This window comes from Phallusia mammillata, chromosome 6, assembly GCF_965637545.1.
Source record: "Phallusia mammillata chromosome 6, kaPhaMamm4.hap1.1, whole genome shotgun sequence".
NCBI lineage: Eukaryota > Metazoa > Chordata > Ascidiacea > Phlebobranchia > Ascidiidae > Phallusia > Phallusia mammillata.
Genome location: NC_137257.1, coordinates 10,606,480 through 10,621,884, shown reverse-complemented (window position 1 = coordinate 10,621,884; position 15,405 = coordinate 10,606,480). Strand labels below are relative to the sequence as shown.

General features: G+C 36.2%; 2 protein-coding genes across 6 annotated transcripts; both read right to left on the bottom strand.

Annotated features, from left to right (window-relative positions):
* Positions 1–393: 393 nt before the first annotated feature.
* Positions 394–8,771, bottom strand: LOC145232077 (methyltransferase-like protein 27). 5 transcript variants are annotated; one of them, XM_080096581.1, is made up of 5 exons: positions 8,053–8,771; positions 4,994–7,775; positions 4,360–4,471; positions 3,276–3,396; positions 394–674 (listed from the first exon to the last, which is right to left on the bottom strand). In XM_080096581.1, exons 2-5 carry the CDS (start codon positions 5,241–5,243, stop codon positions 447–449), a joined length of 711 nt encoding a protein of 236 aa, XP_079952707.1. In that variant the 5' UTR covers positions 5,244–7,775; positions 8,053–8,771; the 3' UTR covers positions 394–446. The 5 variants fall into 5 exon arrangements, with proteins under 5 accessions (XP_079952707.1, XP_079952706.1, XP_079952708.1 ...); XM_080096580.1 differs by having other exon boundaries at positions 4,994–7,772; XM_080096582.1 differs by having other exon boundaries at positions 4,994–8,123; positions 8,186–8,771.
* A 115-nt stretch (positions 8,772–8,886) lies between these two features.
* On the bottom strand, positions 8,887–12,417 carry LOC145233208 (methyltransferase-like protein 27). Its single transcript, XM_080097884.1, has 4 exons — positions 12,108–12,417; positions 11,697–11,808; positions 10,548–10,668; positions 8,887–9,758 (listed from the first exon to the last, which is right to left on the bottom strand). Exons 1-4 carry the CDS (start codon positions 12,355–12,357, stop codon positions 9,531–9,533), a joined length of 711 nt encoding a protein of 236 aa, XP_079954010.1. The 5' UTR covers positions 12,358–12,417; the 3' UTR covers positions 8,887–9,530.
* Between the last annotated feature and the right edge of the window lie 2,988 nt (positions 12,418–15,405).

Sequence of the window (15,405 nt, the reverse complement as noted above, 5' to 3'; positions counted from 1 at the left end):
TTCAAAGTCAAAATCAAACTGTGCATTATTTAAATTTTATGTGGTTCGACAAATTTGCGTCTTGGCAATTTTTTTGGCAAGGTGGTGGCTGGGTTTGTGGCGCTAAGTTTAAAATTCAATCCGGTAATTTACGCTGGAAGTGAGAAAAAGAAATGCGAATTACCCTCGAATAACGCCAAACTATACCGCCCGTTTAGAATACATTTTATATAGCTACATTTATCCAAATTTTCCAGTTTTACTCAAAAAAGTGTTTTTTTATGCGTAATATTTTTGTGGACAACTATCAATACTTCAAGTAACAAATTGAAATATTATGCCAAAGCTAGCTGACGTGTTGTTTTCGTTGTAGGTTTCCTAAAGATGGCTAAAGGTCTGCAGATTTCATTACTATAATTTCATAATCGTTTATTTCATGTCTGGTAAATGTGTTTTTTTACGATACATTAAACTTTACGGTAACAGCATAGAAGTGATTGCATTGGATGCCCTTGGTCGTTCGATAAGTCGACTGAATACTGCACAATTGTCGATCTTTTGACCTCCACCCATGCTTTAAGGTTAGTTAATTGCTTGACAACTGCTTCGAACTGATCAATGTAACTTTGGTTGCTTTCATTGTTTCGAACCGAAAAAATAATCGGACTTCCTTTTCTGGTGATTCTTACAAATTCCTGAAAAAGGTACCGCAACGTTTAAGGCTGTTAAGTAAGTATTTTTAATTTTATTCGCGGCCTTTTTATAGATGTTTTTTAAGTACAAGTGGGGAGCAAAGCTCCCGAAGAAGAAAACTAAGAACTCACAGAGGCAGGTTCGTCAATTTCCGGGGCACACAAATGTTTAAATGCCATTTATGTGATAAATTCTGACGGTTAGGGCTGTTAGGGTTGGTCTGAGGTTTTATAGTTATAATAACAATAAAATCAACCTATTAAAATTGGGACCAACTCTATTCCAGACTCACTGTTATTTTAAATAACTGCGCTCTTTATGCCACCTACCGGTATTTAGTAAACCTTTTCTACTGTGAGTTTTCACGTTATTATCTCTACCGAGTAAAAAGGTTAACTTAGGAACGTTACATTATTTTTCGCTTGTTGTATCTAAATGTACGTGTTAAGTAAAAGGCAAGTTGGTCTTCTGAAAACACAAACGCAAAGTGAACAAAATTTTATGTCATTTGTCTGCCTTGCAAAAAAATATATTTTCTGCATTATGAAAACAATCTGTATTGTGTCAGTAATTTGGTATTTAGGCTATAGGCTACAGAGAATAAACATGACAAGCGGAGCAGGTTAAAAATTGAGGCGTCATAGGATTTGCTTATTTTGCAACAAGTAAAACTAGAATAGTGGTTTTCCTATATATTGCCAGTTTATATATACTACATCATATTTAACGATGTATCACATATACCAGTGGTCGGCAACTGCCGGTCCGCGGCCCGGTACCGGTCCGCGAGGAGTTCGTTACCGGGCCGTATAATTTTTCAGGTTAAATACTATAAAACATTTTGCCCATGTATCCCGGGGATGATCAACTAATTTAAGTGTTTTCAATGCTAAATATTTGTAGTTTTTTGAAGACCGGTCCGCGATAAAATTTTAGTTTCAAAAACGGTCCGCAGTGCAAAAAAGGTTGCCGACCCCTGACATATACCACTTACTATATTTATAATGGATATATATTTGGAATTGGGTCCCTATCTTTTTCCTGGCACTTTATAACATGATTGTTTCTGCAAGCATAATCTAATGGGTCCCCACACATATGCACATGCGATTTGGTATCAGTAAAAATAGGGCACAATCATTGTCAGATATTTACCAATTTACTATACACATCATTTGATCTACACATATGATTGTTTTTGCAAGCAAAAACGAATGGGTCCCCACACGCGCGTTTTTGCGGATTTATGGTAAACAAACATCCTGGTTATTTTTAGATTCTTAAGGAAAAACTTAACCAACTTTAGCCTTAACCCAACTTTAAAAGTTTTGTCCGTATTCTTTTTGCATCATTTTTGTCATATAATTACAAAAAACAGTAAATAAGAACAGGAAAAATACTTTCAATTTAATCTCATGCTTTGACCTTGATATTGTCGTTCAAGGTCAGTTTTTAAACACAATTTTCCAAAACTGAAGATGAGCTTAAAAACTTAATAAAACGACATAGGATGGCTGCGCAAAAACAGCTGATTTCTAATCACCAACACGACTGTCTCATAAAACGTCCGTCCGGACGTCAAGCTGAGCACTCCCGCTGATTCACCCGTCTTAATCATAAACGAGTGAATTCTGAGCACTCCCGCTGTATTCACCGCCTTAATCGTATACAAGTGAATTACTACCTTGAGATTTGAGACTTCTATTTAACTGACAGTGTACACATGTTATGGACTGTAAAAGTAACTATTTGGCGGATTAAGGCAATTTTTTAAATACTGAACGAATAACCTACTGCAAACAATTGTTTAACATTTCAGCACATTGGGGCTTGTATTTCTGGCCTAAAACTTATTATTTTGGGGTTTAAGGGGTAAAATGGGTGAATCCAATAAAAAGTTACAAAATTCTTTAGAATAGCTTACATTGCACCAACCAACAAAGCATGAAACCCACAGATTATGTACTTGGGTCAGTACAGCCGATTTAAATTTTTTTCGTTTTGGGGGCCTGTGGGTGAACCGCTGGGTCGTTTGGGGTCAAACTCCAGGAGGATCAAATTCGGAACAATAACTAACATCTGTGCAAATTTGAATACATTTAAAGCACTCTTTTTTGACCAAACGCATTTAACATACCAGCGTTAGACAGAAACGAATATTTTGGGGTTTAAGGGGTGAAAATGGGTAAATCTTTTTTTAAGGTACAAAATTCTTTGAAATACTTTATATTGCACCAAACAACAAAGCATATAACTCCTAAATGAAGTACTTTAGCAAGTATAGCCGTTTTAAAAATTTCACGTTTTGGGGGACTGTGGGTGAACCGAGAAATCAAACGGGGTCAAAATTCACATGGACCATCTTTAGACCAATATCTATAATGTGTGTAAATTTGAAAAAGTTTGAACCATTCTTTCTTGACCAAAACGTGGGAACAAATCCGCGTTAGAAAGAAAAAAAGAAAAAAGAAAAAAGAAAAAAGAAAAAAAGAAAAAAAGAAAAAAAAATATAGACAAAAACAATATGTGTCCCCTTCAGGGAAGGGGACCCATAAATATAAACCTGGGATTAAACATTTAAATAAACTTCATTTGTTACGTACCTTTAAGAGCTCCGGGCTTACGTGGCCTTTTGACAGAGCAGCGATACAGATTAAACCGTCATAAGCGTTGTCTGCGTATGGCATAGGTGTGTTGGGCTCAAGTATACCCCGAGCAAGATTTCTGTCAAACAAACACGTATCTTTTATGAATGTTACTTAATCTTATTTGTGATTGTAAGTGTAAATTATTGTTTTCGTAACTTTTGTAAGAATAGAGCACAGTAATATATTTGTTTGCGGTCATTTAAACAACCACATGAATGATACTGCTTTGTATGATACTGCCTTTGGTACTCAAAAAATGGTGTTTTGTAGCTATTCAATAAAATAAACTACTTTTTTATAAACGGTTCCAAAGTAGGGAGAGGCTGTATTGCCTTTTTGGGTAAGAAACGGCTTATGCGATTTTTAGCAGTGCATTTTACCTTCGTTACTTCTCTTTAGGGCAGGGATCACCAAACTCCCGACAGATCGGATAACATTAAAAACAAGCGAGGGCCACATAGGATTTTGTTTGCAAACCATAATAAAGGCATTTATACTTCCAGTATTATATGTGATGTAACAAACTGCCTTTAAGGCGTTTCATGCCTCTTGTGAATCTAGGTCAATCCCACAAAATCTGTTTGGAGCAGCCATGAAATCGAAATCCATAATAAGTAAAGTATTAGTTATGTCATGACCGTCAGTACATATGTTGTAGCATACATGTTCATGGCCGCATAAACTCGCCCTGCGGCCGCATGTGCACCCGGCCCTGATCTAGGTCGACAAAATCTTACACTTGTTGTGTTAATGCTTTTTTGTCTTTCAACGGTTCAAGTTTCAGTTTTTCCAAAATATATATCAAGACCAAATGGCCACGGCCTTAGTTTGGTGCCAGCGAAGGCATCGCATTTTAATTTGGTTTTGTTTAGGAATTATGTTTGTCGACATCTTATTACTGTAATAAAATGACTTATCTGAAGTTATTTATGTGATCATTCTAAAGTTGTTTAGGTTTACGATCCCTGCCCCAAAACATACACTTTTAAACAGGAATTTTTGCGGCAGTGTTGGTAAAAACACTGATGGAAATACAAACCTGTAAATGCCCTTTTTCTTTGCTTTTTCTATCATTGCTTGACTTCCGTCAATTCCGTCGATGTTTCCTTTGTATCCATGTTTGAGCAATCCTTCAGCACCAAGTCCTGTACCTAATTGTAAATAGAACATGTAAGTACAAACACAATACTTCAAACTCTTGTGTTCCCATCGACGGTTTATTTAAATGTCAGGTGTTTAAGTGACTAATTGTTGCCAATCTTACCGCAAAACAACATTACATGCTTACAAGTCACACGGTGCCAAATTGTTGGAAGTCTTTTTAGCAGTACGAATAACACAATATTCAGGAACAAAATACTCAAGTCCTGCACCTGATCGTAGGTAGAACATGTAAGTGCAATGCACAATACTTTAAACTCCTGTATTCCCTCCGCGGTTTTAATTTCAAGTGTTTAGGTGACTAATTGTTTCGAATGTTACCATAAAACAACATTAAGTCACTCATTGCGAAATTATTGGAAGTCTTTTTGGCGGGCGAATAACACAATATTCAGGAATTCCATACAAAATATTCAAGAAGAGCGACAGACGATCAGCGTCAGTGAAATATTTTATTTTCGTTTTATATTTAGGAACTGGTTCTAAATATTTTTTTAACTTTAAATACCAACCACAAGCCACATCCAACACATTAGCACTTTGACTTTTAAACATTTTGTCATCCATTTCAGCCTGTAAAGTTTTGCCAAATTCCTCAGGAGAACTGAATTCCAACTTTTTGCAGTCGTGATCGTACACTTGAGCATATGATTCAAAATGCTTCACAACAGCTTTAGGATCGTCGCTCAAAGTGTGTTTGTTGTACATTCGATTCCATGACTTGCTGACAGAATGGTCGGTTGACGTATAATCAATATCCATTTTGTTTGTAAATAAAACGTTTTTGTTTACTTCAAAGGTTTTTTGACTAATTCACAGCCTATAAAATACAAAAAAGTCGCATACAAAGCCGGAAAATGCATTTCTTCTGCCCATAAGTATGCAATGTCCCTATGTATAGTATCAGCTTGTGACTATATTTTTAAAATGTATGCCAATTGGCATAACAGGGCCTTTTAGGCCGATGGCAATTTCGTAAGTCACGTTAACTTTGACCAATTTGTACACGCGTTACGTAGCAACCCGCAATTTTTAATTTATAAAACCTTATACTTGTATTTGTTCAGCTTATTGTTTTTGAAGTTTGTACTCTGCAAAAATGGCTTTATAACGAGTCAAACTCAATAATGTAACTGAATATTTTGTTTGCATTTTTATTCCCGTTTCTTACAAAATGTCATGGTTCTGCAGCAGTCACGCTAGTTTGAAACTGCTACCAAACTATTAGTTCTCTAACCTAGTGGTAAAATTCCTAAAACAATTTCTTGTGTTGTGCTAACTGTTAAGTAAATGTAATTGTGTCTGCTGATTGTTGTTAATTAGTACCAAATTAACAATTACACTCAAAACGCTGTGTCACAACTGCGGTAGACCGGATAGTCTACGACCCGTTTCTCAAATACCTCGCAACCACCCGACGACTATAATGCCGCTGCAGCCTTCATTGCTAATGCTGGGAAAAAGCAGAGTTTATACCAGTGGTTCTTAACCGGTGGGAAATTTAATGTTTTCGGTGGGAAATTATGTAAGCTTGAAAAGAGCAAACTCGGGCTCGATGGTCGAATCCGGCTTTGAATTAACCGTTGAAAGATACTTTACTAAAAATTTTCTGCAACAACATGTAAGATTGATTTAACCAAGGGTTACAACTTACAAGACATGTACAAATCGTTTGTTAACAAAGGCCGTTTGTTACATCACAGACAAGACTAAAACCATCAATGACTTTGCTGTTGTTCGCGAATAAAAGCCTTTCCTTTGTTGATTGTGATGCAATGAATGACTAATGCAAGTAGAGCAGGCTCTTCAGTATTCCAAACAGTTTAATCTCTCACAGAAGCACTATTTAAATTAAATAAGATTGCAGTATACCTTGCAGTATACAAAAATTATTTCATTTAAAGAATATTTCTTGTTAACGTAGGGCACAAAACATGATTATAAAAATAACAGAGGGGGAAATTCGAAGTTGGTGATTGACTTAAGTGGGAAACTACACCAAAAAGGTTAAGAACCACTGGTTTATACCATCACCCAGCTACTGTTATCTGAACTGTTTCAGTAGCCCTCCGTTTTTTAGAACACTTCATTGTTAGTATTTGCGCTGGTAACAATGTAACACATAGGGCATGCAGCGAAAATGTAATTATAAAGTCTAGTTCGGTGCAACGGTTTAGATAAGCATTTACTTCGTTTGTAAGTAAACGTAATTTGTGTAGCTATTTGTTTCTATTTGTATAAGACAAATCATTGCCGATCATAATGTTAATGTTAAGGAGCTTCCGATAGTTAGACCCATTATTAGCGTACCCGTAAAACGAAAGGGGACATACTCTTTCAAAACATATACAGAATGGACATATGCCTTTGCAGTTTAGCAAGAGGTTTTATGTGATAATGTAGGTACAGTAAATGTTAAAAAACTGCAGTTTGTGGAAGCTGCGCACAGCGCATCAAATTGCATGTAGCATGTACCCCTCACATCCGATGCGCGAGCCTACCATGCGCACAAATATATATGTATCTTATCACTTGAGAAGTTAGCTGTTAACATAATGTTTTTAAGCTTATATTGTGCTATGTGCATCTTTTGACTTACCGGATGATTCGGGGTTTTTGTTTTCTTCACGTACTAGTTAATTTTTACATCTACTATATTAGCACTAGCAGTAAATTCATCATCAGAATCGTCACCATCACTTCCAAACAAAAATCACTTCCACTACTACTACTGCTGCCACTGCTGGTTAAAAAAATATCGCCTACCTTTCAACAGTTTCATCCTCTGATGATTATAATTGACCCCATTATGGCAACTACAGGCTTTTTAAGCTGTTTTTATTTGTATTGACTCAAAAATTTACAGCTAATGGGGTATACAGAACTAAAGACTGATAGACAAATATAAAAGAAATGCAATGCATTAAATAATATTTAGACAACTTACAACACAACAACAGAACATAATATACATATCTCTTCTCTTTTTAATGATAAAGAAAGTAGTTAAAATGTTTACCGCTTGAAAACCTTTACAAATGTTTACCACAAACCAGCAAACACTTCTATTTAAGTATATGCAAGCGCAAACTGCAAACCTGCTGTTGTATACATTCACCAGGGTTGGTAGCCTAAAGTCACCACACGGGCAGTCACCAAATGGGCAGTCAGTCATGCGAAACGCGAATGGCATTTCTCATTACCAAGCTTGCCATCTCCCTTTTTGTTCGCGCAAGTATGAAGTTGTTTCTTAAAGATATCTTGAGTCTTGACCGACGTTTTGATCTGTTTCTGCTGAAATAAGTTGCTAATTACTATAAAAATACAATAGTTGTATAGAAAAAGCATTACAGAATCCAAGTATAAAAAGTATTGAATCTTTCTATGCGTTAAAGTTAAAGCCGCCTAACACGGTGGTAGCAATCGGTCATTATACACAGGCAACCAAAAAGTCACCACACGGGCTTTCGATTGCCGGAAAACGTTGACCGACATTTTGCTCTGCTATTGCTGAAATAAGACTACCATTACTCTAAAGATACAATATTTGTCTAGAAAGTCATCACAGTACCATAATATTAAAGTCACCACACGGACTGTCGATTGACTCGAAACCTTGACTGACGTTTTGATCTGTTTCTGCTGAAATAAGAAGCATATTACTCCAAAAATGCAATAGTTCTACAGCAAAGGCATCGCAGTACCCTACTATCAAAAAATATGGACGCTTGTTATGCGTTAAAACCGCCTAACAATGTGGTAGCAATCGGTCACCACACGGGCAACCAAAAAGTCACCTCACGGACTGTCGATTGACAGAAAACCTGTTTTTGATTAACATTTTCTAATTTCTAATAGATGTTTCTGATTATCAGTTTTCAACAAGTAAGTTCTCTCAGGCTGTTTTTACAACTTACTTCGCTTTCTTAGAGAAAGAAATATGTCCTTAGGGCTTAGGGCAGTGGTTCCCAACCTTTTTTGTTACATTCCTCCCTTCGCCCATTTTCGAACTATTCATTCCTCCCCATAAGAAGAAAAACAAATATAACATAAAAAATTATAGCAATTTGAAATAGACCTTATAATTAGGGATGTCCATTCAGAATCCTTTACCAAATGTGAACTGGGTCCAAATTATAATGGACATAATAATGTACACACAGAAATATTCTGTAACATTTCCAATGTATTTTTTTTTGCAGTTTTTATGAAATTCCTCCCCTGAACTCATAAAATTCCTCCCTGGGGAGGAATTCCTCCCCGGTTGGGAACCACCGGCTTAGGGTATCACTGATACCGTATCAGAGACAATACTCTCCTGGCAGCAGTTGATCAGTTACACTACTTTGACATGTCTAGTCGAAAAAAAAATTTCACAAACTGTTGTAAATTGTTTTATTGCTCTTAGTATCCTTTAACTTCGTTTAAAAATGTGATGGCTACAAATAGGGTTGATGCAGAGAACTGTTTTGTTAAGTTGCATTTTATAGATGTATATTAGATATAATTACATTATTGTTCTTGAATATAATGTAACTTAAAGCTGGCATTGGTACCAGACTTGGTATGAGTTAGTTTTTTAGGTCTGATAAATATATCCTGGCATGAGCCATCATAACTTACAAAATAATGGGAAATAATGCTTCAAACCAGGGGTGTCCAACACGTGGCGCGCGTGCGAAATGCGGCACGCAGAGCATTAAAATTTTGTACTCAAGCTTTTTCCAGCATTTAAACGGTAAACTTTATGATTTCTCACCCAACCAACTTTTTTGTGCATTTTCTAAATTTCACCAACAAGTTTACTTGCATTGACATTTTTCCTTGACGAGTCCTTTTAAGGTTTTATATATATTGGTTGCATATTCGGAAATGGCGCGAATCGTTTAATAAGTTAGCAAGAATTGACAAGCTTCTGTTTCGTCTTGGAAAACTGTGTAAGGGTAAAAAACTAGGCCTACGCGCGTATACGTACTTGGCCTACGCGCACGTACTATAATTTCATAATCGTTTATTTCATGTCTGGTAAATGAGTTTTTTTACGATACATTAAACTTTACGGTAACAGCATAGAAGTGATTGCATTGGATGGCCTTGGTCGTTCGATAAGTCGACTGAATACTGCACAATTGTCGATCGTTTGACCTCCACACATGCTTTAAGGTTAGTTAATTCCTTGACAACTGCTTCGAACTGATCAATGTAACTTTGGTTGCTTTCGTTGTTTCGAACCGAAAAAATAATCGGACTTCCTTTTCTGGTGATTCTTACAAATTCCTGAAAAAGGTACCGCAACGTTTAAGGCTGTTAAGTGAGTATTTTTAATTTTATTCACGGCCTTTTTATATATGTTTTTTAAGTACAAGTGGGGAACAAACCTCCCGAAGAAGAAAACTAAGAACTCACAATAGCCAGGTTCGTCAATTTTCGGGGACACAAATGTTTTAAATGCCATTTATGTGACAAATTCTGACGGTTAGGGCTGTTAGGGTTGGTCTGAGGTTTTATAATTATAACAACAATAAAATCAACCTAAAAACCTAGTTTGTTATATTAAAATTGGGACCAACTCTATTCCAGTCTCACTGTTATTTTAAATAACTGCACTCTTTGCGCCACCTATCGGTATTTAGCAAACCTTTTCTACTGTGAGTTTTTACGTTAGTATATCTATCGCGTAAAAAGGTTAACTTAGGAACGTTACATTATTTTTCTTTTTTTGTACCTAAATGTACGTGCTAAGTAAAAGACAAGTTGGTCTTCTGAAAACACAAACGCAAAGTGAACTTGCAAAAAAATATCTTTGCTGTTGTTGTTTGATACAGGTGACTATCACATTGGTGGTACAACCAAGTTCTCCACTATTCTTTTCGACAAGGTTGTTGAAAATTTGTTGGTTTAGATTTTCTGCATTATGAAAACATTCTGTATTGTGTCAGTAATTTTGTATTTAGGCTATTCGGAGAATAAACATGTCCTTGAGGCGTCATGGATTTGATTATTTGGCAACAAGTAAAAATATAAACCTGGGAGTAAACATTTAAATATACTTTATTTGTTACGTACCTTTAAGAGCTCCGGGCTTACGTGGCCTTTTGACAAAGCAGCGATACAGATTAAACCGTCATAAGCGTTGTCTGCGTATGGCATAGGTGTGTTGGGCTCAAGTATACCCCGAGCAAGATTTCTGTCAAACAAACACGTATCTTTTATGAATGTTACTTAATCTTATTTGTGATTGTAAGTGTAAATTATTGTTTTTGGAACCTTTGTAAGTATAGAGCGCATTAATATATCTGTTTGTGGCCTTTTGAAGATCTAAAACATTAATGATACTACTTTTGGTACATGTAAAAATGGTGTTGTGTCATTGTCAACATACTTTTTTGATTTAAGTGCTCCACGAGCTATTCAAAAAATAAAGTACTTTTTCATAAACGATTCCAACGTAGGGATTAAAGGCTGTACTGCCTTTTTAAGTAAGAAACGGCTTGTGCGATTTTTAGCAGCGCATTTTACCTTTGGTACTTTAGTTTAGGCCAGGGATCACTAAACTTCCGATGGACAGGATAACCTTAAAAATAAGCAAGAGCCACGTAGGATTTTGTTTGCACACTATAATGAAGGCATTGATACTTCCAGTATCAATGTCATGTAACAAACCGCCTTTAAGGCATTTATGCGTTTTGTGAATATATAGGTCACTCCCACAAAATACGTTTGCAGCAGCCATGAAATCGAAATACATAATAAGTTAAGTATTACTCATGTCACGACCGCCAGTACATATGTTGTAGCATACATGTTCACGGCCGCATAAACTCGTCCCTGCGACCGCATGTGCACCCCTGATCTAGGTCGACAAAATCTTACACTTGTTGTGTTAATGCTTTTTTGTCTTTCATCAGTTTCAAGTTTTAGTTTTTCCAAAGTATATCTCAAGACCAAATCCCTTCGCGGGCCGGCCGCGGGCCCTAGTTTGGCAGCGAAGGCACAGCTATAGATGTTTTCATCGCATTTTATTTTGGTTTTGTTTAGGAATTATTTTTGTCGACATCTTATTACTGTAATAAAATGTCTTATCTTGAAGTATGTGATCATTCTAAAGTTGTTTAGTTCCACGATCCTTGTCCCAAAACTTGTAATAATAGTTGGTCTTTTCAAACACGATTTTTGCGGCAGACAATTGTTAAAAATACTGTTGGAAATACAAACCTGTAAATGCCCTTTTTCTTTGCTTTTTCTATCATTGCTTGACTTCCGTCAATTCCGTCGATGTTTCCTTTGTATCCATGTTTGAGCAACCCTTCCGCACCAAGTCCTGTACCTGATCGTGGATAGAACATGCATGTAGAATTCACAATACTTTAAACTCTTGTGCCTGTCGACGGTTTAAATTGGTGTTTATAAGTGACTAATTGTTTCGATTGTTACCGTAAAACAAGATTATGTGCTTATAAGTCACACTGTGCGAAAATTTTTAGTCTTTTTGATGGGCGAATAACGCAATATTCAGGATACAAAATATTCAAGGGGAGCGACAGACGATCAGCGTCAGTAATTTTTGTATTTTATTTTTATATTTAGGAACTGGTTCTAAATATTTTTTAGATTTTAAATACAAACCACAAGCCACATCCAAGACATTAGCACTTCGACTTTTAAACATCTTGTCATCCATTTCGGCCTGTAAAGTGTTGCCAAATTCCTCAGGAGCACTGAATTCTAACTCTTTGCAGTCGTGATCGTACACTTGAGCATATGATTCAAAATGCTTCACAACAGCTACGGGATCGTCGCTTAAAGTGTGTTTGTTGTACATTCGACTCCATGATTTGCTGACAGAATGGTCGGTTGACGTATAATCAATATCCATCTTATATTTATGAAATAAAACGTTTATCTTTACTTCAAAGGTTTTCTTCAAAAGCTAATTCACGTCCTATTCATATATAAAATGTAAGAAAGTAAAAAAGTCGCATGCAAAGCCGGATAATGCCTTTCAGGGGCACATTAAATAGAGATAAGTTTTAAAGTTTGTACATTACAAAAAATGGCTTACTAACGATTTCAAAGAACTCAATAATGCATACTGAATAATCTTTTTTTTTTCTTTTTCTTCGTACAAAATGACATGGTTCTGCAGCAGTCACGCTTTAGGTCCCATTGAGTTTGAAGCTGGAACCAAACTATTAGTTTCTCTTTCTGGTGATTGTTGTTAATTAGTACCAAATCAACAATTACACTCAAAACGCTGTGTCACAACTGCGGCAGACCGGATAGCGACCCATTTCCCATATTATAAGTAGCCGTCCATGTTTAGAACACTTCATTGTTATTGTTTGCGATGATAAATATGTTAAACTTTGGAATATGCAGCGTATATGTAATTATAAGCATTTACTTTGTTTGTATATAATTGTATTTTGTTCATTTGTTTTTATTTAAAAAAAGACAATAAAGGTGTAGGAAAAGCGTTTATTGCCCAACAGAATACGCGTGTGTTAATGTTAAGGAACTTTTGATGGTTAGTCCTATCTTTAGCGTACCCGGGAAAACGGAACTTGACATCTGGGGCTCGTCTGGGATCTAACTTAAATAAGTTAAACACTAACCCCTGTAAGATCGTCAATGGCGTCCGAAAACCAGCATGTGGAAGTAGGAAAACAAGGGAGCTTTGATAAGGAATATAACGGGAGTACGTATAGGAGCAGATGTAGGTATAGGAACAGATGGAACATGAACGTAAAGAAAGATGGTTCAACCGTTTGGCCGAGCAGAAAAGACGCGACGATAAAAAATACGCCATGTGATATGTCATGGCTCTTTTAAATGCAAAAAGTTGTTTAAAAACGTTTTGTTTCTTTTCGTATGGAAATTTATTTTTGGATGGTCCTTATTTGGTAACCATGTTGCCCTGCATCTAAAACTAGATAAAATTCTCTATGTCGTTGTGTCAATATACATCCGCAAGAAATAAATTAGTGTTCATTGAGCTTTCGTTTTCTGGCAACATTCTGCTTGAACAAATGTGTTCATCTTGGACTACGTTAGCTATAACCAAAATTGGCTACGACATGTTGCATTTGCATCATGACAGAAGCGTCCGGACGTCCTTAATTTTTACCTTTTCTTCTTGTTACGATATTTTATACACCGCAATATTGCCATAATGCCAAAAAGACAATTGATTTACGTCATAATACTTTGGTTAATAGGAAGTCACTTAGGTCACAAAATTCGGAATGTCTTAAGCCATGGGAAGTGTTTTAAATGGTCTTACATTGCTGCTTTTCGAAATTTTCATTTTGAAGGTAAACTCATCGCTTCTCGCGCAAATTATGCGGTAATGGAAAATTTTACGTATGGTGCCAGCGGTCGACACAACCATATTAGGCTAGCACGCAACGTTTTAATGCATCGCTGCAGAGATAATCTGGGCAGTGGCTCACTGTGGTTTTGCTGACCTCTCAAGTTTCTTTAAGTCACTCCTATTTCCGTAAGTAATCGCTTTAAACTGGATTGCAGACGTTTCACAATTTCAGCCCGCATTTTTAGAAGGACGATGTAGACCTGTCTACCATGTATATAACAGGTGTATTTTCTGTGGCAAATCAGTTCTTATTGGTGCTATGTCCAGTCTTGCGTGTGTAACGTGAACTTAATTTCGAAATAACAGTTTTTGCAAAAATATCCTTTAGTAATTAGAAATCAGTTGTGCTTTGTCACAGGTAGATTACGAAATCAGACTTATTACAGCAATAAAACAGAACTCGATCTATCATTTAGTAAATAGCATTTCATGTATATAAACTGGTAATTACCTCTAAGCAAAGTAAGCAATTAAACATGACTTTGGTCGCAACATTCTGGACCTTTGATGAACTGTTTGAGTAGTTCTGGTTGTAGAGTTTATTTATAACTGCACTGATCTAAAAACAATCGAATCGTATTTGTTGTCTCCTAAGACATATTTCTTTCAACATTGCTTTTGCTGCAAACATTTTTTCTGAATTTGTAGGAGCTGAATGATCTTGCAACTTAAGTAGAATTTATGAACCAAAAACACCCCACTGTTCTATACTGTTCATGGACAACAAACGCTGCTTTCTGCTGTGGATAATTAGCTATACTTCAAGAAAAAAGCTTTCAAAATTGTAAAATTTGACCTATTACTTCCAACACCACAAGCAAAAGATTGCAATTCAAAGGCTGCTGTTTGCTTAACAAAATCGCTCTCGTTGCTACATTTGGGTTTGTGCTTCTTCCTGTGATGCAAACCACAACATGTTTATGGTTTCACGCATGTCCTAGTTGGTCGAGCCGCAAACTGTGTACTGACGTTTAGCTAATGGTCCACAGCGGTTCAGACGTGAAGAAAGTAATATAGTGTTCTTGCAAAATTAGAAATTTAACATTCGGTAAACCAAACAAAATTAAAGAACTTGAAGAAAAGATTACATACCAAACACACTATTTTAATAATACATTTCATTTTTTACGGCGCGGCAACAGAATCAACAATTCTGTAAATCTGTTCAAAGTTCATTTCTACTCTGTGACACGGTTGGTTGTGAATTGTTTCCCACATTTAAAGTTTTTCACATTTAAAGTAAACCATCACGGCGCAAGGTTGCTGCCATTATTGTTGATTTGTTGACGATGTCTGGGGGCTGCGAACTTAACACCATCTAGTTCCGTACACCAAGTAGGTATGGCGCCAACAGCACAAGCACTTTAAATCCGATTTGTTTGCACGAGAAATATTTGCAATACAACGAGTTCTAGAGATGAAAAAAGTCAAGCTTATAAGTCAAGCTTTCAACAAACCTGAACAGACCCTAATTAAAAGACATGAGCAAATTAATGTTTGGAAAAACATAGTTGTAGCGAACGAATGCTTTATGCAAGTGTAAAGCAAACA

What these genes read in the sequence shown, in the direction of transcription:
- LOC145233208 (XM_080097884.1), bottom strand. Translation starts at nt 12,357, where the DNA reads ATGGATATTGATTATACGTCAACCGACCATTCTGTCAGCAAATCATGG. An exon ending in TGTCTTGGATGTGGCTTGTG is followed by an intron (nt 11,809 to 12,107) that starts GTTTGTATTTAA and finishes ATCCACGATCAG; the next exon opens with GTACAGGACTTGGTGCGGAA. An exon ending in AAGAAAAAGGGCATTTACAG is followed by an intron (nt 10,669 to 11,696) that starts GTTTGTATTTCC and finishes TTTGTTTGACAG; the next exon opens with AAATCTTGCTCGGGGTATAC.
- LOC145232077 (XM_080096579.1), bottom strand. Translation starts at nt 5,243, where the DNA reads ATGGATATTGATTATACGTCAACCGACCATTCTGTCAGCAAGTCATGG. An exon ending in TGTGTTGGATGTGGCTTGTG is followed by an intron (nt 4,472 to 4,993) that starts GTTGGTATTTAA and finishes ATTTACAATTAG; the next exon opens with GTACAGGACTTGGTGCTGAA. An exon ending in TAAGCCCGGAGCTCTTAAAG is followed by an intron (nt 675 to 3,275) that starts GTACGTAACAAA and finishes TACCTTTTTCAG; the next exon opens with GAATTTGTAAGAATCACCAG.